Here is a 26,503-nt window from a genome sequence, read left to right as displayed (position 1 = left end):
CTCCTCTTTCTCTTCCCCTCCTCATCTCCTCGTCTTCCCTCTCCACTTCCTTCCTCTCCTCTTTCCAGATCTTCGGGGATGTAACCTGTACCTCCCTGCTGTCCTGTCTACTTTACACTGTGTCCAGCCTAATCTGAAGAGACAAAACAAAAACAAAGATGTCTTCCACTTTTAAGCCCTCAGACCTTTTCCGTTCTCTCCTCTAATTTTTTTGGTATTCTCCTCCTGGAATGTCAAGGATTTCTCTTTTTTTTTAACCGTGGTAAGGAAGTCCCTGGGGACATATTTGTACAAGAGTTTAGCAGCTGTCAGGGATTATCTGGTTGCAAATTTCTAAGAAGACATTACCTGTCTTACTTCTAATTTTCAGCAGCCTAAACTGAAGTGTATTTTCTCATCTTTTTTTAACCGTGTCCACTGGTTCCAGCTGTTTTTCCATCAGATTGACTGTTAATTATTCTTTTTACTCCTTAAAGTGATTTCCTCAAAGAAGTCTGTTCTTTTCTGAGTCTTGACTTCTTTAAGAGGAGCCTTCTGTTCATACTTAGCTAACATATTTATCATATCACATATCTCATGGACAAGACAACCACTTCCTTTCAGTGGTGTGACTTGAACTGCAATAGAAGTGTATAAATATCAGCAGGTAGTGTATGCTGGTATTTAACGAGGGTTATTTTGGTGTGCTAGGCCTTTACATTCCACAGTGATAGCTAAATGTTGTTACGCTGCCTTTCATTAAGAAACAGTTGTCAATGTGAAACAATAATCTGCATTAATTTATGAATGTGTAGTTCAGGCCTGCATGGAGGCTCATGGCAGCAGAGCTGGATAGACAGTTGCACATGTACACCATTGACTGTGTATAAATATGGATGACGTGCTTGTATCTCCTTCCATTGTAAGACTAAAATGAAGTCAAAATGCTGCAGAGGCCAGCACAGGAACAATCTCCCCAGGGCAGCTGTGGGATCAATATCACACCACTTCTGCTAACCAAAACACATTTAACTTCCCGATGAAAGATCCCTCAGCTCATTACAATCAGTTTTGGAAAGCCCAGCTGGTGCTCTCAGGCTAGGGGAATCACAAAGTCATTTGGCTTCACTTTCAGGGAGCTACCACGTCGTCCACCTTTTTATACAACCTATGATATACACACAGAATGCGTCGACCTGCTGTAAGATATTTAATCCACATACAACCAATATGCATACAAGTATGCTGAACATGGGTGCTGATGTACATAGTGTATCATAAGTAGACTCGTTCAGACTGGCTGCAGCTCTGAATGGAAGCACAAGTGAAGAGAGAATAATCTTCCTGCCTCTCAGCCTAAAACTGCTCATGTTGAGGTTTAAATCAGCAAAAGAGGATTGAAGGAAGTCTGAGCTTCTCTTGTTGAATACATGCCCGATCAGACGTGAGTGTTGTTTCGCCATGCTGCAAAAATATAACAGAGGAAGGATTTTCGTGCTGAAATCCGGCTGGTTATCTCATCAATTTCACTAAACAATAAATTGGCTTCTGTACTCAGCCATGATGAGATAGTGGTAGAATAACATATCTCAAATATTGTTCATCTTTTAAAGAACGTAGATAATTAAATCATGACCGAACAGAGCAATAAAAATGTACATGCAGAAAATAATTCTTTACCTAAGCGGGCTTAGGACAAAAACTAACATCAGAACAAGTATCAAAAATGTTTTTCCTTTCAAAAGGAAGAGTCAAATTCCACAACCTTTATATACATTGATATCCATGTATCCTCTCTGGACATCAGAGAGTTTTAAATCAGGGATAGAAAACGTATTACTAGCGGTTATAAAAAAACATAAAAAGACGACTAAAAATCCACATTTTATTAACAACAACAGGGAACTGCATATAGCACAGACTGTGCCAGAAGAGGTGACCCAAGCTACACTGCCAGTCCACCTACAGTAGCATTTAAGGAATATATTGAAACTTGGAGTGGAAGTCAATGCCAGGTTTATCAATAAAAATATTCCTTTATTTAAAAAAAGACAAGGAAAACTTTATTTGACTTTGTACAGCAGGTGATGTTTTAAATGTTCTCAGAATTTATCAACTCAGACCAAAATCCAAATGTCAATATATCTTACAATCAATACTCTTATTCTGTATTTACTCACAGTTAAAAAAATCCAACACTGAAGGACACAGTTAGCTCCGAGCTCAGGTGATAACCACTCCAGTTCATGCCCACACACTGTAGTCCGACTTATTAGAGCAGTTAAGTTTCATTCACACATGTAAGTAAACAAATGTTTGGTCTTACAGGATAGTGACCTGTATTAGCTTTATATGTATAATACTCATATTGCTGTATATTGAAATATATAATAAACATATCTGAATAACACTGAATTTCTGATGCATTTGGCTTGTGTTGTGTACCATACTTTTTTTACTGCAATTTTTCTGGTCATTTCTTCACCATTCTGTGTTAACGATCTGAAGTCCAGGGGGAGGTTGATTTTTTATATTTTATTTTTACTTTTAAATTCTTGTACTTTAAACTCTTTGGGACAAATTCTGATGGAAAAAAACAGGGTTCCCACTCTTTTCCAGAGATCATTTTCCAGGACATTTCCAGGATATTTTCATTGATGATCAAGCTGGTATGACAGTCTAAATTTAGTTCCTAATTTAGTTCCTAAATAGTCTAATATGTTCCTCTCAGTGGAAGTCTACATTGAAAGACATGTAGTCTATGGCTATCAATGAAATCATCTCTTACATACTTAAAAATTATGGCAAATTGATAATAGAATAATGCAACCACAGATGTACAGCACTTCACTTTATTAGTGCAACCAAGAAACAATGATGGGCAACATCTCAGCTTTCTCTTTTCTCAAAAAATATAAAATAAGCTAAGAAAAAACAAAAGAGCCTGCAAAGGAATCAGGAAGCTGCCTTACTGAAATAATTAAATAATAATAATGATCAGAGGATCAGTGCATTAATGACCTAAATAGAACTGAATGACAAAAATGGCCACAAATGTTTCTCAACTCAACTCAAACTTAAAATATACCTGCTTAATCATGATATTCATCCTGCTAAGTGGTCGATTTAAAACAAAGCAAATGTCACGTTCTTTTATTTGAGTTACCGTAAACTCTGAAAAAATCGCACCGGTGTAAAGACGCACTCTGTATTTGAAGATCTCTCAGAGATTTAAAAAAATGTAAACTGTCTTCCTGCATGGCGATGTCTATTATGACCAGCGATGTCTACAACGTGGAGTTTCTGTGCAGCTGTATCGCCCTTTTTGTTCCGTTTGTTTTCACTATCAGGATTTGGACTCCTACTAGCTAGAGCAGAGGTTCTCAAACTTTTTGGATCCAGGGACCCCTTACAGGTGAGAAAATTTTCCAAGGACCCCTCATAACTGTAACACAGATTAAACACATTAGTGATGTGTCATGATCAAAAGCTGAGAGCCAATGCTTTCTTGTGAATCAGAAGAGCTGGCTTGCATCGAGAGAAAGCCGGCTCCCAGTTTTGTCCTTTCGCTGCTTAGCTCTCACAGTGCTCAGCCCCAGCTCTGCTCACGGCAGAACTTTGTTTTGATTGGTCAGCATGGCGGCCATGCGGCCAATCACGTGAGGATATAGGATACAGGTGATGGAGGGGAGGCTTTGTATCCTGGCTACATCTGTTCCTTCAGAGAGAGTCTTCTTGAAAACTGGGCAAATACTCACTGAGAGGAGAAATCGGATCAGCCCATCCAAGCTGAGGCATCGGATTTTTCTCAATGCCAACCTGAGGACATTAATAATGTTTGCATGAGTTTGGTTCTGCTTCTGGTTCTGTTTGCTCAAGTTTGGTTCTGGTTTTGTTTGCTTGAGTTGGGTCTGTTTCTGTTTGCTTGAGTTTGGTTCTGGTTCTGTTTTCCAGAGTTTGGTTCTGGTTTTGTTTGCTTGAGTTTGGTTCTGTTTGGTTGACTTTGGTTCTGGTTCTGATTTCTTGAGTTTGGTGCTGGTTCTGGTTCTGTTTGCTTGAGTTGGGTTCTGGTTGGGTTCAGTTCTGATTCGGTACGGTTCTGGTTCGGCTCTGTTCTGGTTCGGTTTCTACTTCGGTTCTGTTCTGGTTCTGTTCTAGTTCGGTCCGGATCGGTTCTGGTCCATTTCTGGTACGGTACTGGCTCGGTTCTGGTTCGGTTCTGGTTGGGTTTGCTTGAGTTTGGTTCTGGTTCTGTTTGCTTGAGTTGGGTCTGTTTCTGTTTGCTTGAGTTTGGTTCTGGTTCTGTTTGCTCAAAGTTTGGTTCTGGTTGTGTTTGCTTGAGATTGAGTTTGGTTCTGGTTCTGTTTGGTTGAGTTTGGTTCTGGTTCTGGTTCTGATTGCTTGAGTTTGGTGCTGGTTCTGGTTCTGTTTGCTTGAGTTGGGTTCTGTTTGGGTTCGGTTCTGGTTCTGGCTCGGTTCTGGTTCGGCTCTGTTCTGGTTCGGTTTCTACTTCGGTTCTGTTCTGGTTAGGTTCTGGTTCGGTCCGGATCGGTTCTGGTTCATTTCTGGTATGGTACTGGCTCGGTTCTGGTTCGGGTCTGGTTTGGTTCTGGTTGGGTTTGCTTGAGATTGGTTCTGCTTTTATTTGCTTGAGTTTGGTTCTGGTTCTGTTTGCTTAAATTTAGTTCTGGTTCTAACCCTAACCCTAAATCTAATCCTAACCCTAATCATAACCCTAACCCTAATCACAACCCTAACCCTAATCCTAATCACAACCCTAACCCTAATCACAACCCTGATCAAAACCCTAATCACAACCCTAACCCTAATCAAAACCCTAACCCTAACCCTAATCACAACCCTAATCCTAACCCTAACCCTAATCCTAACCTTAACCCTAATCATAACCCTAATCATAACCCTAATCACAACCCTAACCCTAATCACAACCCTAACCCTAACCCTAACCCTAATCCTAACCCCAATCATAACCCTATCCCTAACCCTAATCCTAACGCTATTCACAACCCTAACCCTAATCCTAATCCTAACCCTAAACCTAACCATAGCCCTAACCCTAATCACAACCCTAACCCTAGGATCGGGATGAGAATGGTTTTGTAACAGATAAATGCACAAAATTGGTCAATTTTAAGGCTTCTCATAAAATCACCGTACGTAAAAGGGTTTTCAACACACAAACCATTAGTTTTGCAAAGTTAAGGTAAAATATACGGCTACAAAAGATCCTAAATCAAGAGCCGTTCGGGAGTCGAAAGAGCCGGCTCTCCTGTGGGAGCCGAATCAAAAGAGCCGGCTCTCTGAAAAGAGCGGAACTTCCCATCACTAAAGCACATGCTTACTACCATTTACACTCTTAGTTACCCTTGGAACTATTTGTATTGTAAAACGTATCAATGTAAATACTTCAGACCTGTACCATAGTGATAAACAGATAACACTTCAATTTGAATCAAGTAAATACCACTTGTATACTTTAAAACAGAGGGTCATTTCATTCCTTGTGGACTCAACATGACAGCATTTATACTTTTCAAGTAATTGATCTTAAACGCTTTCAGAAAATTTACAGTAGCAAGACTCACATATCCCTTCGAGCCACCAAATGGTATCATAACAATGGTGTATGCTGTTTTGTAATGACACAGCACAGTTTTATAATTTATTAGAAATGTATTCAAATTATTTCACGGAACCCCACGCTATGGTTCGCGGACCCCATGGGGTCCCAGGACCCCATTTTGAGAACAACTGAGCTAGAGTACGGTAATTGTGCTCTCAGCCTGCAGAGAAAGTTGTGAGGCACCGACCCCCAAGCTCTCTGCCCGACTCCACTGGTCACAATATAACATAAATATAAGACTCTTTGAATCAAAAGAGCACTCTGCAAGGTTAATGTACCATAAAAATAGACAATATACCCCTGTTGAAAAATTCATAATAAATGAAATAATACTGATTTATTAACAAAAAACAAGGTATAAACATTCATGCTAGACTACAAACACCAAAAATGACTTACTTAATAAAAGCATAAACATCTCTAGTGTTACTGGGAAGAAATATCTTGCTCAGGATGTTGTCTCCCCAGTGTCTCCTTTGCCCTTTGGCTGCTTCCAGTCAGCATAGATTGACTCCTCGTAGTCTCCCATCCCTTCAAACTCAACGTCAGGAGACTCAGAGGCCAGAAGAGCAGCTTCCTCTGGTCCCAAGAAATCCTGAAAAAAATAACCTTATTATCAAGGATAGCCCCTCTTTGAAGTTTTACATTAAAGTGTTTTACATGTTTTATTACCTGGCTTCTGTATTAATCACCAAGCTGTGTTAAATGCTTGATTCTGATTGGTCAATACCCCATAACAATAGTAAGTTAATTCTTAGTAGCAAGAACAATGCCGGGGACAAATTGATCACACACATAATATCAATCAAATTGTTATATTTAATGTTAATCTGACCCACAAGTAGGCTTATAGTTATACCTTTACCATAGAAGTGCTATCCATTATTCTTTAAGAAGGACTTTTGTTTTTAGCTTTATGAATAAATTGTTTTTTAAAATCAATACTTTGTCAACTTGTTTGTATCTTTAGTTGGAAGCCCTTCCACCTCAGGTCAAGGTCTTGTCCACTCTGAAAGGATTCTATTTCTTAAAGCTGGGGTTGGTAGACATGGAAAACTAGCATGAATTTGAATGTAGCATTTCCTTAGGACCAGTGTCGGAGCCACACAGTTTTGACTTGGGTGGCCAAACTGGGGCACTGACTGTTAAGGGGTGGCCAGGCGTGGAAAACATTTGGGGCTTACCCGAACCTAGGAGGGTTACCTCCAATAATCACATCTACTTAACTTATTTTCATAAAATCATTTTTAAAATGTTACAACTTTGTAGATTTCTAACGTTAAGTTTAAAAAATTTAACTCGACAGAGTGTAAACATTTAAATCTGCTGAACTGAACTCTTTAAGGAATCGAATAAAGATGATTGTCCAAAGTCAAAGCATCTTGTTGAAACGCAACAACAAAATAGCTGATTTCAATATAAGTAATGCCTCTGAAATGGCAAATAGCCAATCATGTTTAAGATTTCAGGGTGGCCACAGGGGTGGCCAATCAGTTTTCAGAGGTGGCAATGGCCACCCCCTGGCTCCGCCACTGCTCAGGACTCCTCCTAACTCCTCCCCCCCTCCCCTCGGAGCTCCTCCAAAACGATGCCCCCGCTCACATGCACTACAGCCGCTGATTCGCGACCATATGATCGTGACTGATTCAAAACCGGTCCTCAGCATATCGTTTGTGTTTTGCACTACGTCAACTCATGTCTCACTCAGCGGTAATAAAACACCAAAACATTATCATAGTGAAAGTTAAAAACACAAACAAACATGAAATGTACGTGCAGGAGGCGGGCAGAACAGCAGGACGGGATTTGATTGGTTTACTCCGGCTGTAGATAGCGGCTTTTTTCACTCTTTTTTAAAAACACATTATGTATTGATTGCCATCGGGACATAAAGATAATTTTAACCAGTATAAGAAAAAGTGTATCTAAATCTGACTACCAACCCCAGCTTTAAACTGCTTGCTCACTATACATTATCATTTACTCCAACAATAATCAATCTTTTCACATAAAAATGGCAGAGAATTTATGTATTCGAAAAGTTCAAATTAAAAAGCTGTTTTTTTTAAACCCACCTCATTATTCATCTTTAAGTACTTCTGTACCGATGTCAACATCTGCTTTAGGTTGACAGTCTGGTTGTAGAATTTGAGAGCCTCCTGTTTAAACAGACACAGATCATTTAAGACATGACTCAGGTATCAGCAGAACCAACAGATTTTTTATTCTTGCACTTTCCTTTTCATTCATTCAATGATTATTTCCATTAACATATGAACAACAAGCTTTAATTGGTACAACTGGCAGATGAGAGCTTCAACAAACAAAAACAAATTATCAGCTTGTTTTAGTTGCTGGATGTAAATACAACATTTATACATGGCCAGTTTTTTTCTCACCACCCTGGGAGAGGAGTGTTCAGGCGAAAGGCCCCACTGCTCACTGTAAGCTTTATAATACTGCAGGTTCTGCTTCATGACCTGGTCCTCAGGCTCAAACAGCACGTAGCTGTATGCACAGGGAACCGCACTGCGACCATCGTTCACTAGTGAGAGTGAAAAAAAATGCAGCAGATAAATATTCCACTTCCACTTAAAGATGGAAGGCTTTTGCTGAATAAATTATGTTAAACGTACTTTTATAATATGCGTACTGGAGGTAGTGGTAGACAGTGGCCAGGAATTTCTCCACAAAGAAACCGCCAACATTAGGCATCAGGTTCTCTTCACACTTCAGCTTACACTGTAATACGTCAAAAAGGACGTCTAGCAGAGATTGGACAGAAAGACAGTCATAAAAGTCAAACTGATGCAGTAAAAGAAGAAGAATTAATATCTTTACATGTATAGACGTGATGTAAAAGCCCCACATGCTTTATTAAGGACCTTCACATGAGAAGGAGTCATGTTGTGACTAAATATCTGAGGCTGCAGGCTGATAATCACAGCAGTGCTGATATTCAGTACAACAGCACCACCTCAAGTTTGTTATTACTTTAACACAACAGTTCAACAAGCAGAATGAAGAAGAAGAAGAAGAGTCTATTGTTTTATTCAGATGTATCTCTCGAGACAAAGACTGTCTGATGTATCGTTAATTAACTGTATTCAGAGGAAGGCTGGGAAGAAGAACTGGGTATGGGAATAGCAGAGGAAATATGGAAGGAAAGCCTGAGATATATCAACATTTGCTCCCTGAATGCTACACACTGCTTGATTCAGTATAACATTCTGCATAGGCTGCATTATTCAGGAGTAAAATTACATAGAATCTTCCCAGAAAAATCACCCATCTGTTAAAAATGTAATCAAGTGGAGGCAAACTTACTTCACAGTTATACACTATGCCCCAAATTAGAGGAGTTCTGGACAGCAGTGTTTTCATTTTTCTCAAAAGTCTTCGGGACTACAATAAGGCCAGACCCACTCTTGGTTATACTAGGGACATCAGGGAGCATTGGGAACCTGCAGAACACGCAGCACCGCCTTCTATCCTATGGTCTCCTCTGTGGGAAAAAACTTGTTCTCCTCCAATGGAAAAAGATGGAGCCACCAACTTTTAAGGCATGGTTAATGGTACTGACTAATACATTGCATCTTAAGAGGATTCGTTATATGTTAGATGTTAGATAGTGCTTGGTAACCACAGGTGTCAACAAAAGTTTAGGGGTTGAAAATAGAACATTCACCTATTTGCATAGCAAATATGTCCTGATTGTTATCTATGGCTTTGATACTTTGTCTGATTTTAAACACAGTTTTCTTACCAGCTATGACTGCATAGAAGTCATTGTCTGTCGAAAGTTGACTGATCCCTTCACATTCTGCCTGACATAGGCCATACTCTCTGAGGTAGAGCCTGAGAGCTTCCTCCATGTGATCAACACTGCTGCTGAAGTTGCCTGAGTTCAAGAGTTCCACTCCTTTCAGAAAGGAGGCCTGGAAAAAAAAGAATTATGGATAGCTTAAGTGGTACTATTTGAAGTGAACAGATTGAGGAAAAACATAAAATTATTATTTATATATTAGATATATAGTATCAGTGACATCATCCCTTATTTTCCTGAAGAGGTGTTATGAAGCCCAACGATGGCAGTCGCCATATTAGAAATGCTGGCTCAATTTAACATTTGGTTAATCTAGAAACAGGCAAAGAGGTTGAGCTAAGGCATGCCCTAATCACCCATTAAAAACTTTAAGCATCAGTATTTCAGAAGATAAAGATCTTCAAAGGATGAGTAATAAAAAAAACATCAGTCCCATTAAGTGTCTACAGCACCTTGGGGGGGCTAATCTGATTTCAAGGGGGCCCATGCCACTCCTTGACACCTCTCTGGATCAACCCCTGCAGGCTTTTTAGTAAAGGTTATTATCAGATCGAATACCAAGAGGATCTGGAAGGAGGTCAGCTTCAACAGGTTTTCCGATTATTTTGAAAAAATATTAAAAACAATACTCCAGGGCCAGGGGCAAAAAATATTCAATGAAGGCCAGAGTTAAAGTTTGAAGATGTCACCTCATGTGGTTGTTCTTCATGGTCAGCCAGATATCCGCTCAGGTCGTACTGGCTCTTGTACTCCTCCATTAGTCGGTGCATCTCCTGATCCTCGGGGTTCCTCTGCAGGTAGGTGTAGGCGCATGGGATAGCCCTCTGCAGGTCATCCAGCTGATGGAAAAACATCAAACATTTAGTCTCTTTTTGTCCTAAAACGCACAGCTTCCAAATATAAAGAATACATAGATCCATTTACCTTGGATTGCGCAAAGTGCAGGTATTTGTAAGGGGATCTTTTGCTGAAATCCTGCAAAATCTCTCTGCCTGGAGAAGGAAGCTGTAGCGCGGGGAATTTTGCCCTGCATTTTTTCTGACAGGTAGCTCTCATCATAAAATACCAGTCGACGTTTAGATCCTCGTTTCCTGCAAAGCTCAGTTCTTCGTGTTTGCTGCTATTGCAGTGCAGCGCGCAGTATCTTACACTGTCTTTGATAAGCCTGTGCAAACGCAAACTCAGCTCCAAATATTTGATCGATTCAGTCCACATCTCTGCTGCGTAATGATCCAACGCCAATCCATACGCTGTGGTGAGAGGCATGAGCTCCTCTTGGGGAAAGTTTCTGAAAGTGTACTTTTCATATTGTGCTGAAGTCAGGAAAGCCAAGCTCGACAAAAGCAACGTTACCAGCGCACAATCTTTAGTAGAAAATGTGACCATGATACAATGATATCCCACATATTAATCTGTTTCCTCCCCTGTTGTTAATGTTTTCAGCCTCTGACTGTTTGAGGTGGTCTGCTGAAGTGCTTAGGGGTCTGAGGGAATTCCGGGATTTGGCCTTCAGAGGTAACCGGCTCAGGTTTCTCGGTGCAGGCAGGCAGGCAGCTGTCACATACATACACTACTGTGTTTCTTTATTTGGCACAAGAATAAGCGTGCCTTAAGTGCCCACCACTCCTATGCTATGTGTATCGGTTATTCACTGTATTCCTCAATCCTGCAAGTTCAGTTCAGTGAGATGAAATGTATGAGCTTTAGTCCCATGGTTTTAAATGAATGGTTTTCTAAAAGGTTGGGGGGTAAGACCGCTAGGATCGCGATTTTTCGCATTGCAAAATCAAATGCATAGTATCGATATTGTATTATTTTAATTATTGATTGTATGTGAAATACAACTGCCTTTTTGCTTCTAGAGAAATACAACAAATTCTTCTTCAGCCCACTAGATGGTGCTGAAGGTTTCTCTCATTAAGCTGAAGGAAATTGGTTAAAACAAATCTGTGACACATCATCATTCAGTTTTTTATCTCTGAAGGTCTTTCTCGGACATGTTGCACTGCTCAGAAGGCTTGTAATAGGCCTGGTATGTGCAGCCTGTTTCAATAGAATTCACTAAAGCTGAACTATGTAGGCTTTGATAAAAGTGTATTATGTCACAAACATGTATTCATTGAAGGTTTTTTTATGCTAGAGGAAAATTAAATGGAGTGACAAGAACATACTGATAGTTATATTATATTTTATTTATTATATTTTAGTTTATTATATAAAACATACGAATGCATTATTTTTTTATATGTAAGTCTGGTTGATAGAAGGTAATATGTTGTAATAAATGTTATCAGTAGATTGCAAAAAATATTTAAAATAGCAATGATACCTGTCTGAAAATCTGTATATTTGACATCATTAAACAGTTAGGTTTCTGACACTTAACAAAAGGATATAATATAAAAGGATACTTGAGTAATGTCACTCTAATGCATGGCTAGGGAAGAGTTGAAGGATCAATTATTGCAGAGTGCATCACAAATTCCCGTTCTTGACCATTTAAAAACTATGGAGTAAATATGACTCTGTGATTAGTTCGCAGCTTATAAATAGTTCTAATGCTAATAAATCAATTCCTGTTTGTTTCAGACCCAAAACGTAATGCTAAATAATGTAAATATAAATTGGGGACTGTTCAATCATTTGAATGTCTGAATGTTGAATGCTGTGTGAGTCTCTGTTTAATTTATTATTTATTATTTATTATTTATGTTTGCCTACTGTTTTAATGATTTTTATTCTGTTACTACTGTTCTTTTAATGCATCTTTTTGCACTGATAAATGGGTTGCACTTCAATTTCGCTGTATATACAATGCCAATAAAGATATATTATATTGTATCTATCTATTGTATTCCTCTGAAAGTTCAGGTCTCATGGATTAGAAGCTTTCATTTCAACTGGAAAAACAATTATGAATACAAGACATACAGTTAAATTAATACAGTTTTGTGTATATTACATCTATTTTGATGCATCTTAACTAAATGTGTTGTCATGTGAGTTTAAAGCCTACCCCTCAACTGAAGATCTATCCACTGTGATCCTGTGAACAAAAAAAAAAAATACATACATATCAGCAAACAACCTGATTAATGTATGTATCATTCACCTATGGAAAAGTTTTGCATTATATCAATCAATCAATCAATCAATCAATCAATCAATCAATCAATCAATCAATCAATCAATCAATCAATCAATCAATCAATCAGACTTGATTTATAAAGCACTTTTCATACAATAGCATTGTAACACAAAGTGATGTAAAACAACCTAAAATAGAATAAATGAAGAAAAGTTCCCAGCCCCGGCCCAAACCCACCCCACAATCTTAAGGTTAAGAACACAATATGCAACAATAGAATTAAAAACAATTTAAATAAAATAAATAAATAAAAACAAAGTTGCTGAACAAACTGAGGAAACGCTCTCATGATATCTTAATGAGGAAACACTGGAGGTAAAATAATATGTTAAAACTCAACACAGGAAATTAAAATCACCAAAATAAAATACATTTCTAAGATAATAAAACACTAAAATATTAAACCATTAAAAGAACATAATATGCTATACTTACAATAAATAAATATGTACATAAATAAATAAACTAGAATAAAAGTGACTAAAATTTGAAATGGATAATAAATAAATGAATAAAACTATTAAGAATAAAACTCAGTTAAAAGCGAGACTAAAAAGGTTGGTCTTGAGTTTGCTTTTGAAAATATTTATGGTCTGTGCAGCCCTCAGATCTTCAGGTAAGGTGTTCCACAGGTGTGGGCCGTGATAATGAAAAGCTGCCTCACCGTAGGTCTTAGTTCTTACTTTTGGTACAATTAAAAGTCCACTACCTGAAGACCTGATGGCTCTCACTGGCTCATATGATAAAAGCAAATCTGATAAATAAGAATGGCCAAGACCAATAAGAGATTTAAAAACCGATTAATTAATCTTAAAATCTATTCTAAAAGCTACTGGAAGCCAATGCAGAGACTTTAAAATTGGTGTGATGTGGGCTCTCTTTCTGGTCTTTGTCAGCATTCTAGCAGCTGAGTTTTGGAGCAGCTGAAGCTGAGACATGTTCTTTTTTGGGAAGACCAGAAAGAAGAGCATTACAAAACTCAATTCTACACATGGCCGTGGGAAGTAGGGGTGCTGAGGGTGCTGCAGCACCCACTGTTGGAAAAGGCATCACACAATTTTTTCTGGATGCATAAATAAGTTGAAACAAACACATTAATTAACACAATAAATCATTTTTTTATTGTATTATTTTCTAAAAATGTAAGGCCTGAGGAAGATTTGAGAAATAATTATAGCAATTTTAAATAATTATTCATTTTAAAATAGCCCGATGCATGGGCCCTGTGTGTGTGCATGCTTAAAAACTAAACGTATTTGGATAAGTCCTGTTCCATGCGCTTTACTGCCTTTTGGGTCTGTTTTACCAGGTTTGGCTTGTATGCTCTGTGCTGTACAACAGGGTAAGGAAGTTGCAATTTGTGAATTTATAATGAAAAGTTCTCTTGAAAGCTTGTATTCAAACCAGATAAATACAAATAAAATGTATGTGCGCTATAGCCAATCAGTTGCATAAGTAACCTAAATGCAAAAAGAAAAAAAAATTGCACCTCTTACTACAGCACCCCCAACTTACAGCCACTTCCCACGGCTCTGATTCTACAGGTTATAAAAACTGCATCAGTGTTTGTATCCTTATTGTAAAGAGTTACCCATAAAATCGTGTTCTAGGGTGGATAAGTTGGCTCTTTTTTTACTCTGAGCAGTCCTAGTAGTTTTGATTTATAATGAAGTATTTTCATTTATTCAGACGTCTTGAAGTGGTTGCCTTTACCGAGCTGTTTTTTCCTGGTATGGTAAAAATGTTCTTTATTTTTACAGCATTAATGAAAATGCTGAAACTTTGAGGCTTCCAGGCCACTTTACGGCTGTAAGAAGAAGTTGATCCAGAAAGGCGGATGTCTGTGATTTGCATCTGTAGCCTACGGCGGTGTTTTTAAGGCAATCCACATGCCGAACAATAGGGCATTTTATTTTCAAAATAAAAGAAGCAATTTCTTTTTTTTCTCATATAAAATCTCGCATCCTAAACCAGGTCATATACATTTTTTAAAAGGGAACGATATTCCAAATTCCGGTACAGATGACTTTTCCACTAGAGATTATCAATCACGTGATCGTACTTGATTACACACCACCTCTTCTGTGTTTTATTTTATTTTTTGAAGGAAGTAACATTTTGTATCTTATTGTTGCCAACTTGACAGCGGCGCTGCCCAATCCCAGCTCAGACATTCCCTTCCCCATTGGAATAAGTTCTCTCTGCAACCTGGAGATTGTCCACGTTTACAGCCTTCAGTCACCGCTGTCCTGCTCAACATCTGCAGCCTCGGCCCTCTCTGCGTAAAGCGCGCAAAGCTCTGCAGGCCAACATTCATTCATTTCGTGGATAGATTTTTTTAACAGGGCAACTGTTTTAATCTCCTTCTTCAGTTTCGCGTAATTCTGCAAAGATGTTTTCCTGCTGCGTAGCTTTTTTCCTCCTCTTTGCGTGGTCTTCCGTGAAGTGTAACCCCAGTCCTGTGCTCGGAGATGTAGTCGTGGAAAGAAACGTCATCCCCAAAGTCTGTGCTAGAGAATCCAAAAATGGAGATTATGTCCGTTATCACTATAACGCCACATTTGTCAACGGGAAAACTTTTGATTCCAGGTAAGATTGCATTTTATCTGCGTTTTTACGGTTTGCATTTCTTTATAGTTGCACTTTCGCGTTTTCTCTGTCTGTGAGATCCATTTGGTTTTTATTTTTTCCACAGCCACGAGAAAGGGGAGGCTAAGGTGGGTCTGCTCGGAGAGGGTCGGCTCCTTGCGGGTGTTGAGAAAGGTCTGCAGGGCATGTGTGTGAACGAGCGCAGGACCATCACCGTTCCTCCTCACCTGGCCTACGGAAGCACCGGTGCAGGTAAATACTGTAGTCGTACAACGAAAACTTCTGCATCACTGGAGGTTTGGAGTTTTGCATCTGTCTTTTTCAGATCCATGAAGATGTTTCAGTGTTTGCATTGGTTAGATGCAGCACAGGAGAGTTTCCTTATGAATGAGACTCTGGGCCCAAAAGGGTGCAGGTTGTCCATGTGGCACTTTTTTATGTCTCTTTGCTTCATAATAAAAGTTTGGTACAGTACTACTATGAGCTGCTAAGGCATGTTTTTGCACCTTGTCTTAGAGATTTAGTTTTTAAAACTTTATTTAAGTTCAATTTACAAATCATCAGACGGTTACTGGTGTATATGAAATTTAGGTTATGGTAATACTCAAAGGATAGAAATTCAGATTTCTGGGGCAGCAAAGAGAGGACTAATGATTAGGACTTTAAAGTGCAGTTTCTAAGGTTTCTTGTCCAAAAGTGTTGAGGCAATATAAAATAACTGTGAAACAAATTCTAACAGTAGGACTGTAAATGTACAGATTTGTCAGCAATTTAAATCTGTACCAAAGTAAAGTTGCGCCTTAGAGCTAAATTCTTACATCCTCTCTAACCTCATTAAAAGTGGGGGAGTAGGGGGAGGTGTAGCGTACAGACTACCCCAGCGGGGGTTTGCTCTAGTGCAAACATCTCACCCTGGCGCTGCCTTTCCTGTCTGCTCCCTTACATCTGTATAGAGACTCTCAGTCTCTTCTCTTTTCTTGAGTATGTCAGAGTAGGGCATAGAGGCAGATGAGAGCTTGCATGGAAGAGGATGTTTCTGGTACCCTGGAGCCAACTGTTGAAGTGTCACAGGCCTAAGTTGACAAAACACTGGTGAGGAGAGATGACTATTTGGTAAACCCTGTGATGTGCTGGCTCCAGCTGCCCATCAAGCACCATCTATCTTCATTTTCGACCTGATGATGGAGCAAAAATAATAAAGGATCACCCCAAAAAGTTGGAGAAATGAATGAATATATGCACCAAGTTTAATGAAAATAATAAAGAAGTTGTTAAGAAAGTTATCTTAAAGGTGACATATCATGCAAAATTTACTTTTTAATGGTTCTCTACCTGAAATATGTTTCCCTGGCATGTGTACAAACCCCCCGAAAATGAAAAAATTCCATTCTGCCCCTGTTTTGATTTCTCCACCTTTCTGTAAATGTGTGCTGAAACGAGCCGTTTCAGTTTTCAGTGTTTTTCTTACGTCATAACGACATCCGGTCTGTAACGAAAGTCAGAGCTCGGCGCTTGTTCAGCCCATAGACTGTATAAAATACAACTCAACTCCTCCTCCGTTTTTCATTACCTGCACACATGTGTGCTAACAAGGAGCTTAGAGGGAGGCATGCTAGTTGTAGGCTGTCTTAATAAACACAAAGGTCGGTTTTACTCCCCACGTCTGCAGATTTGAAGATCTAGTGGATGATTTTTATTTTTCATGGAAAAGTGCTAGCGCTAGTTAGCATAGCCACATAGCTACATATTCGTCGCTGTGTACCAAGACACACGTCGACATACTGACAAATAAAACAACAAGAAACACTAAATCTGTGACCAATCCTTCAGAAAGGTCCTGCTGCAGGCGCCTCTCCGTCAGGATCAGATTCTGGATCAAATTCAGAGGGTTGAAGTAACGCGGGTCTGTGAGCAGCTGTGTATATTCAGCCAACATGTAAACATTCGATCAATGTGCTGGAGAGCCGAGGCCACATCCACTTCCCGAGGGGGCGTGGTCAGAGAGCTTATTCTCATTTAGAGGCACAGACACAGAAAACAGCCTGTTCTGAGCAGGGCTGAAAAAGAGGGGTTTACAGGCATGCCAAAATCTGATTTCAAAGTGTTTTTTGAGCAATAAACTTTAAAGACATGTTTTGGGGACCTCTTAGACCAATATATTTTGATGAAAAAGAGCATAATATGTCACCTTTAAATACTATCATCTTGTTTGCATTGGAACAATTCAGTCGTCTAACCAACTTAGAGTACCAATACTCATGTCTCTAATCAAAGTGCTTCATTACAGGTATCTGTGTGAGCTATAACCTCATTACAACTCGGTGTAAGGTGTCAGTTGACAAAAGCTTTCATTAAAGGTGGGTGTTCATTACAGTGTTGTTGTTTGTTATGTACGCCCCTCTTACTTTCGTTTAACCATGTTAACAGGTGATGTGATTCCTCCTGATACCACCCTCGTGTTTGAGATCCACCTCCTGGATGTGTGGAACAAAGCCGACTTGATTGTCACAAAAACCGTCACAACTCCCAAAAACTGCGAACGCTCCGTGATGCGCACTGATTTCGTGCGCTACCATTTCAACGGCACTCTGCTCGACGGCACCGCCTTCGACTCTAGGTGAATTATGACTCCAGAGTCGGTGAAGGGATTTCATGTGAAAATCAATACACAAGATTATCAGCAATTTTAACTCTGAGAAAATTAAATGTATCAGATTATATGATGACTTCTCCATGAATGACAGATTTTGTGTGTATTGTGTTATCCAGGTTTGTTGTGTGTTTTACTTTGCGCTTGTATGAGCCCTACATAGCTACACAAGGAAGCAGACCCACGACTCCTTGGTGGGTGAAGGCTGGCTGATCAAAGGCATGGATGAAGGCCTGTTGGGCATGTGCGTGGGTGAGGTCAGACATATCGTCCTCCCACCCTTCAAAGCCTATGGAGAAAAAGGATCAGGTCAGTCCAAATTACAGTAAAAGTGATACTCAGAAGTGCAATGATAAGGATAAAAAAGAGTTGGGAGGGGATTCGGTGTTCCTGCTTTGCACTTATATCCTGATATAATAATGATTTTACCCTCCTGTTATGTTCGTTTCTCTGGAACAGCAATGATGTTCCTGGGTCAATTTGACCCTGGGCATATTCAATTATCCAAAAGTGTCAAAACCCCCAAAAATCCCAATACACATTTTTTTAAATCAAATTTTTGACTCCATTACTAACCATTTAAATCAAGATTTAGTCCATTGGTGTTCTTTAATTCTCACAGATCATGGTTCATTGAGGATAACTCACTTGTTTTTCATTAAAATGAATGTTAAAACTTTTTTAATGTACATTGGAAAGCCCTAAATATAAATACGATAGTTTTACATGACAAAGATTTTTGTTAATTTTATTTTAAAGTTTTATTTTTTATGAAGTGATGTTGATAAATGAACACGACACCTCTTCTGTCACATGCTGCCTAGTTTTTTTTGCTGCATTTAGCTGGTTTGGAAGGCATATATTTTCTAGAATAGACTTTAAAAAGGGTCAATTTGACCCGCAACGTAACAGGAGGGTTAAGGAGAGGGAATCAACAGCCAATCACAGAGGAACATTTTGAATAACATACATTGATAATGTTTTCTTTATAGTAAAGTATTTAAAGCATCCCCTGCTATGTTTTCATAAATATGTGTGTTGACATTAGCTAGATGAGGATGTAAACAATGCCAAATTTAGAATAACAAAAAAGCTGTGCCAATCATAAGGTAGTAATTCATTCATCATGTTTATTAGGTTTCAAGAATGTCAGGAGATATTATGAATGCAACAAGACCTTATTTTGTTCAGGTTTAACTCCACCTGGTAGCTTTAAGGTAGAAATCAAGCGGCAACCTCCGGTCTAAAAATATGTGTCCAATGTGGCAGTGCTAAAAACTGCAGTTCATCGAGGATCCGCTTGAGGCTGGCTACGGAAGTACCAGAAACCACATGCATACCAATTCAAAAAAGACGATCTTTACAGCAGAAATAAACTTGTTTACAGCCTGGTACAAAAGAAGAGTGTAGTCTGGATAGCTCATTTCTCGATCGGCACACACTGTACGGGGGGTGGATTTTTTTCTAACGCGGCAATTTCGAAGATTTTGAGATTACGAGTCTTCCAATGAGAGGCACAGCTGACTTGATTGACAGGCGGGAACACTGTAGCTGTTGGCTAGGAGGCTAAAAGCCCACCTCTACGTCACAATCGCTCGACAGCAGCACTATGGCTGCCGTTGCTGATTGGCCTCAAAACAGCGCTTCAGAAACAAATGAGTGACGTCACGGATACTACGTCCATATTTTATACAGTCTATGGTAGAAATACAGTAAAGTAAATAAGAACAATAAAAGGCACTGGCAAATTAAAATGAGCAGTTACTTCATCAGTAACATGTCATGTGATTGTAGCTAAAACACAAGTAAGCCTATAAGCACAAGGCTTATTTTGACATTTATTGAAGGATTTACATTTTTGTAAAACTGCAACTAAGCACAAACTCCAAAAAGAATTAAAAAACCTAATAACACAAACAATAAAGCATAAAACAGGACCTCAATGAAACTGCTCAGTCATACTACTACTGGCCGCTAGCTAACAGTTAAGCTAGCTTTCAGTTGACTAAATTCAGAGGTTCTCAAACAAACCAAAATAAGTAATTTTGTTCTAGTTTTGCAGTCTACCGCCACACTTCACTTCTGCTAAATGACCAGGAGAGGGCAGTATAAGAGCAAAACCTTACTTAACAGTATTAAATGCAGTGTTCACTTTAACTTGAACACTTTCAATGACTTTCTTAAAATGATAAAAATTTAACATTTTTTGAATAGAATAATTCGTAATACCCAAGTATTCTTCCGTGAGAATATTTTTTACCTTTATGGAACTGAAGTATTCTTGTGTTACAGAGTACAAGCTTAGATCTAGCAAGTACTTGACTGTGTAACATAAATAGATGTTAACAGGTGGGATAATTAAAGTTTTCTACCTTTCCATCAGGTACAGAGATCCCCCCTCAGGCAACCCTGGTCTTTGATGTCCTGTTGGTGGACATTCATAATCCAAAAGATAACCTCACTGTTGCGGATCAGGTGGTGCCTGAGTCGTGCACACGCAAGTCTGTGGTTGGTGATTACGTCCGTTACCATTATAATGGCACCTTCCTGAACGGAGTGACCTTTGACACAAGGTAAAAATAATGTCCCAGAAATGGGTTATTCCAGGGTTCATGTCACAATGTGATGTGATTTAATAAAGGATCTAATAAAGGAAATAAAACTGTATTTGTTTTAGTTTAGTTTAGTTTAGTTTAGTTTTGTTCATTCACACACATTGTAAAAGATATACATCTTTATATCTTCAGTAAACATTTTCACAATGGTTGGATGTGTGGTAAGGGGTGACCCCAAGGAAGCTATTTAAAGCTTTTAATAGGGGGTCCAATTTCCCACAAATAAAGTGGCAACAGACAAGATACAACAACAACATACTAACAGACATATGACAAAAACACAACAGACAGTCCCAATATTGTGGTGACATACATAGATTAGTGGGTGCATTGATATATCAGTAAATTAATCATACATTGCCAGAAGTTGTATTTTTAGCTTTTAGATGGAGATAATGTTGTTCTTGTCTGCCAACAGTTACCAGAGGAACACCACATACAACACCTACATCGGGATGGGGTATGTGATTGCAGGCATGGACCAGGCTCTCCTGGGAGTCTGCATGGGGGAGAGGAGGAGAGTCACTATCCCTCCTCATCTGGCATATGGAGACCAGGGAGCAGGTAAGCTACTGTAGTTTTTTCATGTAGCTTGCAGGAAGTTGTATGACTGAAGTGATTTAAATTGATTAAATGAAAACAGTCCAGTTCTACAGCTGTCATAACAAAATGCTGTGATCCAGGAAAAATGACACAGAAAATCTGTCAAAAATAGATAACATAACAAGATAAGAGATAAGATAGTCCTTTACTCGTCCCACAACAGGGAAATTCAAGTGTCACAGTAGCAAAGTAGACAGTGCAAAAAATATATTAAGCAAACAAGAGCCTATAAAGAACAATTATTAAAAGTTATTAAATTTAAATTAAATTTAAATGAAAGAGGTAAAAAATAAACATATCTTACAACATATATATATATATACAAGCTGAATAAATCAGATAACATAACCAAAACAAATTGAATACATTCATGGTCACCTGTGGAAACTGCACACATAATAAGCTTGCATACTCAAGTCAAGCCAATGTCTTCAGTGAGGCAGTAATGAAAGAGTTCATTCTACAAACTTTTATGGAGTCCAACAGGAGTAAAGATAGAACTGTAAATTGGAGCCTGTTTTCATGATTAGTCAACTATCACAAACAAAACGCATTGTTATTTACAGTGTTGTTTATTATTATTATTTTTATTATTATTATTATTTTTATTTAAATTTGCATTAAACACTTCCATGGTATATACATCATCTCTACATTCTCCACATAAGATTTGAAATCATAATTTCAAAATCAAATATATACCAACGGAATTAGAATAACATAACAGAAACTAAAAGCAAATTATGTACAACAAGGGCGTAGTCTTTTCTTTACTTAAAATATACAATACAACTAATAAGCAGTGAAAATAAAATCCGGTCTATGGAGGGTTACAAAATTAACCCATTTCCTCCAGTTAGCAGTGAATTGCTCTGATTCAGTGTTGCTAATTATAAGAAATTAAGAAATTATGTCAAATCCTGCAAGCAACAAGTATTTACACTGTAGTAAGATCAGTTTCCGAAATGTCCAGCAGAGGTCTCCCTATGACTGCATAAACAAATGAAACAGCACTTGACAGTTACACTGCACATTAGTAGCACTTAGATGGAAATCATATATTGACTTATAGTGATTGTGATCAATCAAACCAGGGGTTCCCAAACCTTTCAGCCTGTGACCTTCAAAGTAATGGTGTCAGACAATTGTGTATCAGAATGACACAAAAGAACACAAAAGCCAAACCAACATAATATTTTTTAAAGTAGTTGAAAACAGACTAGGGCAGAATAGTTATCCTCATGTTAAGTGTGTAGCAGTGAGTGCACATACAATATTACATAAACAAGCAGACACACAGGTGATGTCTGTGTGTGTCTGTGTGTTTCATACTGCCTCAAAGCCGATACTTAGTTTTGCTGGTCTGCAGGATATAAGCGCTCTATGTGCACAGGTTGCACATACACACTGTGTTTCCTGTGTTGCTATGATTACATCTGCTGCAACTCTACTTTTGTTACTCTTCCGTATTCAATTTTCAATTCAATTTGCTTATTGGCATGAACAAAGACATGTTGTTGCCAAAGCACAATAGATTTATACACATACATTACATATATATTCATTACATATATTCATTACATATTAGATATATTACATATTTATACACATTAAAACAATTGTGTCACCCATACAGCATATCTCAATGTCCTCACTTTATGCAGTATGCTCATAGTCACTTCAGGGGTCATGTTGCAACCATAGACTGTTTATGTGACGAAGATGACGTCCATTTTATATACAGTCTATGGTTGCAACAAAGAAAAACAGAAAACTGGACAACATATCCTTTTTATTTGCACAGTTTTATTCCAAATTCAACTTCTATTTTGTGTACAGTGTTACAATAATTGACAAATATGCTAATTTAGACAATTTAACATTTTTCTGTGTTTTTTAAAGACATTTGCAACCCCCTCATCTGTGTTTCGCAACCCTTGCATCAAACCAATCAGCAGTTTACTTAATCGCAACCTTTACAGATAAATGATGCACTTTAATCACTCTTTGCAGGTAATGTCATTCCCCCTTCTGCTGTGCTGGTGTTTGAAATTCATGTCATCGACTTCCACAACCCTAATGACAGCGTGGACATCCAGACCATCCACAAGCCCGAGGCGTGTAATGAAACCACTGGGGTGAACGACCTCGTCCGCTACCACTACAACTGCACCCTGGTAGACGGCACACCTCTCTTCTCCTCGTGAGTTACACACACGTTTGCACTCTGATTTTTGCAAAGTGACATGAACACGAAATAAACTTTGCTGTGCACTTGATCAACTTCATCCTCAGACATGACTACGAGAACCTTCAGGATGCAGTGCTCGGCGCAGATAAGGTGATTGATGGACTTGACGAGGGATTGAGAGGCATGTGTGTGGAGAGAGGAGGCTGATAACGGTGCCGCCTCACTTTGGCCACGGAGAAAAAGGGGGTGAGACTTCTGCTTTGACACAAAACATAGAAGTGCACTCTTCTTCATTTAAAAAAAGAAAGTTTTGTCTTCTAACAGAAAAAAGGGAACCTGGTTTTGTTGCACGTATATTCTGTTAATAGGCTGCATGTAAAAATGTAAACCTTTAGTTGTTTGCTGGAGGTGTTGATACTTGAATTTGATACTTAAATTATAATATTTTCATGCCAATTATGACTTGCTGCAGTGGAGATTGTATAATATCCTATTATCAGGCAACACTCGTACACTCTTTTGAATAGATCTTCATTTTGCTCTTTCATTAGTGATGATAACTGCCACACACTTGATCACACACTCATCTCAGATATCTTTCTTGCTTTCTCTCCACTAGCCACTGGTGTACCAAGCAGTGCCGTGCTCATCTTTGACATTGAAATGGTGAGCTTTGAGAGAGGTGTGCCGCCTGGTTACCTGTTTGTGTGGCTCCAGGACAGTCCTGCCAACCTGTTTGAAGCCCTTGACGTCAACAAGAACAACGAAGTGCCCCAGGAGGAGGTACAATAATTTCTTTCGTTAAGAATTAACCACAGATCATCCGTCCTTCCCTGCTGTTTTCTCTTTTTATTCCCTTTTTTGAGTTTGACTATGAGAGGGGGTGAGAGCTTGCATGGAGAGGGGGGGGTTCTTGGATGACAGAGCTAATTGCTGAGCCTCCTCGAGTGTCGTGGCGCTAATTTGATGATGCACTGGTGAAGGGAGGTACCCACTAGATTACCCAGTAATGCACTGGCTCTCTGCCCATCTATACCCATCTGACTTTATTTCCAGGCTATGAGGGCCTGATAGTGTGGGTTTCTCCACTGAGCTCTTATCCTTTTTGGTAGAGGCACAAGTACTTTTGTTTAATTTACCAATAGATCAACTATTGCTTATCCAAGTATTTTTTTTATTGTCTACTCAAATTGTAGTTTATGAAACATTTTCCAGAGATGAGCATGTATTGTAATAATCAACTCTTACAGTAAGACTCATAAATGTGGTAGAGTAAAGAAGGTCAAATCTCCCTCTGAAGTAGTTTACATTTAGAAATCCACTGAAGCACAAACCAAATGGGTGCTTGAGGACACTGCTTGAGTAAATGTACCTTATTTCCTTCCACCACCGTTGACCATACTGTTATCAGTGGAGCCAATCATCAAAACCCAATAGGGTTATCGCTCAGGATGAAGGAGAATTATTGGTTGTGGTTTTATCCAAGTTTTAAAGGAGCTTACTTCTCACATTCTTGAAACGTCTTGAAATTGCTCCTTTATCCTTTCACACTTTTCAGTTTGGCGAGTTCATCAAGCTGCAGGTGGCAGAGGGCAAAGGTCGTGTCAAGCCTGGAATGATCATGGATTCAGGTAATTGTTGACATGTTCCAAAACCAGGACAGAAATAAGGACGGAGTGATCACAGCTGAGGAACTGAAACTGAAAGTAGACGAGGACATGGAGAGGGAAGCACATGATGAGCTGTGATGAGGACAAACGCTTTAATTCTCTCTCAGGGATAAACCCAAACACCACAAAAACAAGCAATGAGAGACTTTCTCCACGCAGTATCATGATTAGTACCTTCTGCACCACACTGAACAGTCCTTTGAATGATGGAACATTGTGTAAAGGGTCCGTTTTTGTAGAGTGTTGTGTTGTTTTGATTTTTATTGTTGTATTTCAGAAAACCAAACAAGCACCTTTATTTGTCTCTAAAAGCGGAATTGATTAAAATGTTTTTAAGAAATTAGAATGGCTCTTTTATTTCATTTTATACTAGATACATTTTCAGAGCCTGAGCATAGAGGGTGCAAGGGCAGTATCATAATGCAAGGGATTATTATTATAATGTCTCTGAATAAATCACATGTAAGGCAGCTTATAATAATAATAATAATAATAATAATAATAATAATAACTCAAAACATATCAAACTTGGCAGTCATATCAGCAAAGTGGCAAAAAATGGGATATTTGAGGAGCTATATATAGCTATATATTTTAAAGCTTTATATATTTATATATATATATATATATTATATATTTTAGCTGGAACAAAACTTGGTTTGCATATTTACTGTTTAGGTTGTTTATCTGATCAACATCAATGTCTGTTTACAGCTAGAAGAAACATCAACAATGACAAGTTGTTCTGATCAAGTCATTCAAATTTGCATGTGTCACACAAAATGGGAAGTTATGTCATGGAGATAAACAAACAACAAAACTTTGAATAGAGTGAAATGAGTTCTCATCTATAGGAATCAATGTAGTAGTATTTAACAACAGTCATATGGCAGGTGGGCCACCAGGTGGGTGGGGTTAGGAATGGCATGGTTTTAATATGAGGCATGCTCCCTGCCCTCGTGAACAAATCCACATGAGACTACTAAAGACATTTTTAGGATCATTTCAGATTATTTGGGGGGTTTTTAATAGAAGTTTTCTGAAATTTCAGGACATTTTTGCAAAGTTGAATGTAGTTTTCAGGGTATAATAGAAGCTTTTATAAATATTTTGAATTTTCCCAATTTTTTTATGTAGACTTCGGTGAATTTTATATGGAAATTCTCCGCATCTTACTGCACCCCACTGCACAAGGATTTTTAGAAACTCTTGCTTCTGCAAATTTTTTGGGGAATTTTCCAATACCAACAGATATTTGGGGAAATTTTTCAATGGACATTTTTAAAGAACTTATAGGATTTTTTCCCGATTTTTTTTTTTAAGACAATTTCAGAAACTTTCATGAATTTTGGAATATTTTCAATTGGAATTTCTAATGGAAACGTGGGAAGTTTGGGGGGATTTTTGATGGGAATGTGGTTTTCAAAAGGATCTAACTTTGCTTCCTTGACAATGCTGAAGGGGCTGACAAATACCTGAAGAAATCATCCCCAGCCCATAGCGTTCAAATGCAATTGAAGTGCTGTTCACTACTCCAGTAGCAAAGTAATGACTAGAGATATTTCTTGACCTACTACAGCTCATTTGG

The 26,503-nt window shown here is 38.5% G+C and overlaps 3 protein-coding genes and 1 long non-coding RNA gene across 4 annotated transcripts in view; 2 read left to right on the top strand and 2 right to left on the bottom strand.

The window, feature by feature from the left end:
* adam11 (ADAM metallopeptidase domain 11) overlaps window positions 1–536 on the top strand; it is a 37,746-nt gene extending 37,210 nt beyond the window's left edge. The window contains 1 exon segment of the mRNA XM_034708096.1: window positions 69–536. Within this exon segment, the coding sequence (XP_034563987.1) occupies window positions 69–175 (107 nt within the window). The 3' untranslated portion in view covers window positions 176–536.
* On the bottom strand, window positions 53–14,252 carry LOC117830131. The gene is made up of 3 exons (XR_004634733.1): window positions 14,189–14,252; window positions 12,466–12,495; window positions 53–133 (listed from the first exon to the last, which is right to left on the bottom strand). It is a non-coding gene; the product is annotated as an uncharacterized LOC117830131 (long non-coding RNA).
* LOC117830129 (endoplasmic reticulum protein SC65-like) lies at window positions 5,946–11,576 on the bottom strand. Its single transcript, XM_034708094.1, has 7 exons — window positions 10,374–11,576; window positions 10,139–10,288; window positions 9,390–9,561; window positions 8,260–8,388; window positions 8,023–8,168; window positions 7,699–7,782; window positions 5,946–6,218 (listed from the first exon to the last, which is right to left on the bottom strand). Exons 1-7 carry the CDS (start codon window positions 10,833–10,835, stop codon window positions 6,072–6,074), a joined length of 1,290 nt encoding a protein of 429 aa, XP_034563985.1. The 5' UTR covers window positions 10,836–11,576; the 3' UTR covers window positions 5,946–6,071.
* Window positions 14,253–14,409: 157 nt separating the features above from the next.
* Window positions 14,410–25,258, top strand: fkbp10b (FKBP prolyl isomerase 10b). Its single transcript, XM_034708093.1, is given in 12 exon segments — window positions 14,410–15,186; window positions 15,293–15,438; window positions 17,614–17,803; window positions 18,000–18,145; window positions 20,220–20,409; window positions 20,870–21,015; window positions 23,068–23,257; window positions 23,350–23,432; window positions 23,435–23,491; window positions 23,865–24,028; window positions 24,804–24,872; window positions 24,874–25,258. Coding segments are annotated over 12 exon segments (1,698 nt in total). The 5' UTR covers window positions 14,410–14,989; the 3' UTR covers window positions 24,994–25,258.
* Window positions 25,259–26,503: the final 1,245 nt, after the last annotated feature.

Source organism: Notolabrus celidotus, chromosome 18 (genome assembly GCF_009762535.1).
Source record: "Notolabrus celidotus isolate fNotCel1 chromosome 18, fNotCel1.pri, whole genome shotgun sequence".
In the NCBI taxonomy this organism is placed as follows: Eukaryota; Metazoa; Chordata; class Actinopteri; order Labriformes; family Labridae; genus Notolabrus; species Notolabrus celidotus.
Note: the sequence above shows the minus strand (reverse complement) of the source record. Positions and strands in the feature narration are given on the sequence as shown.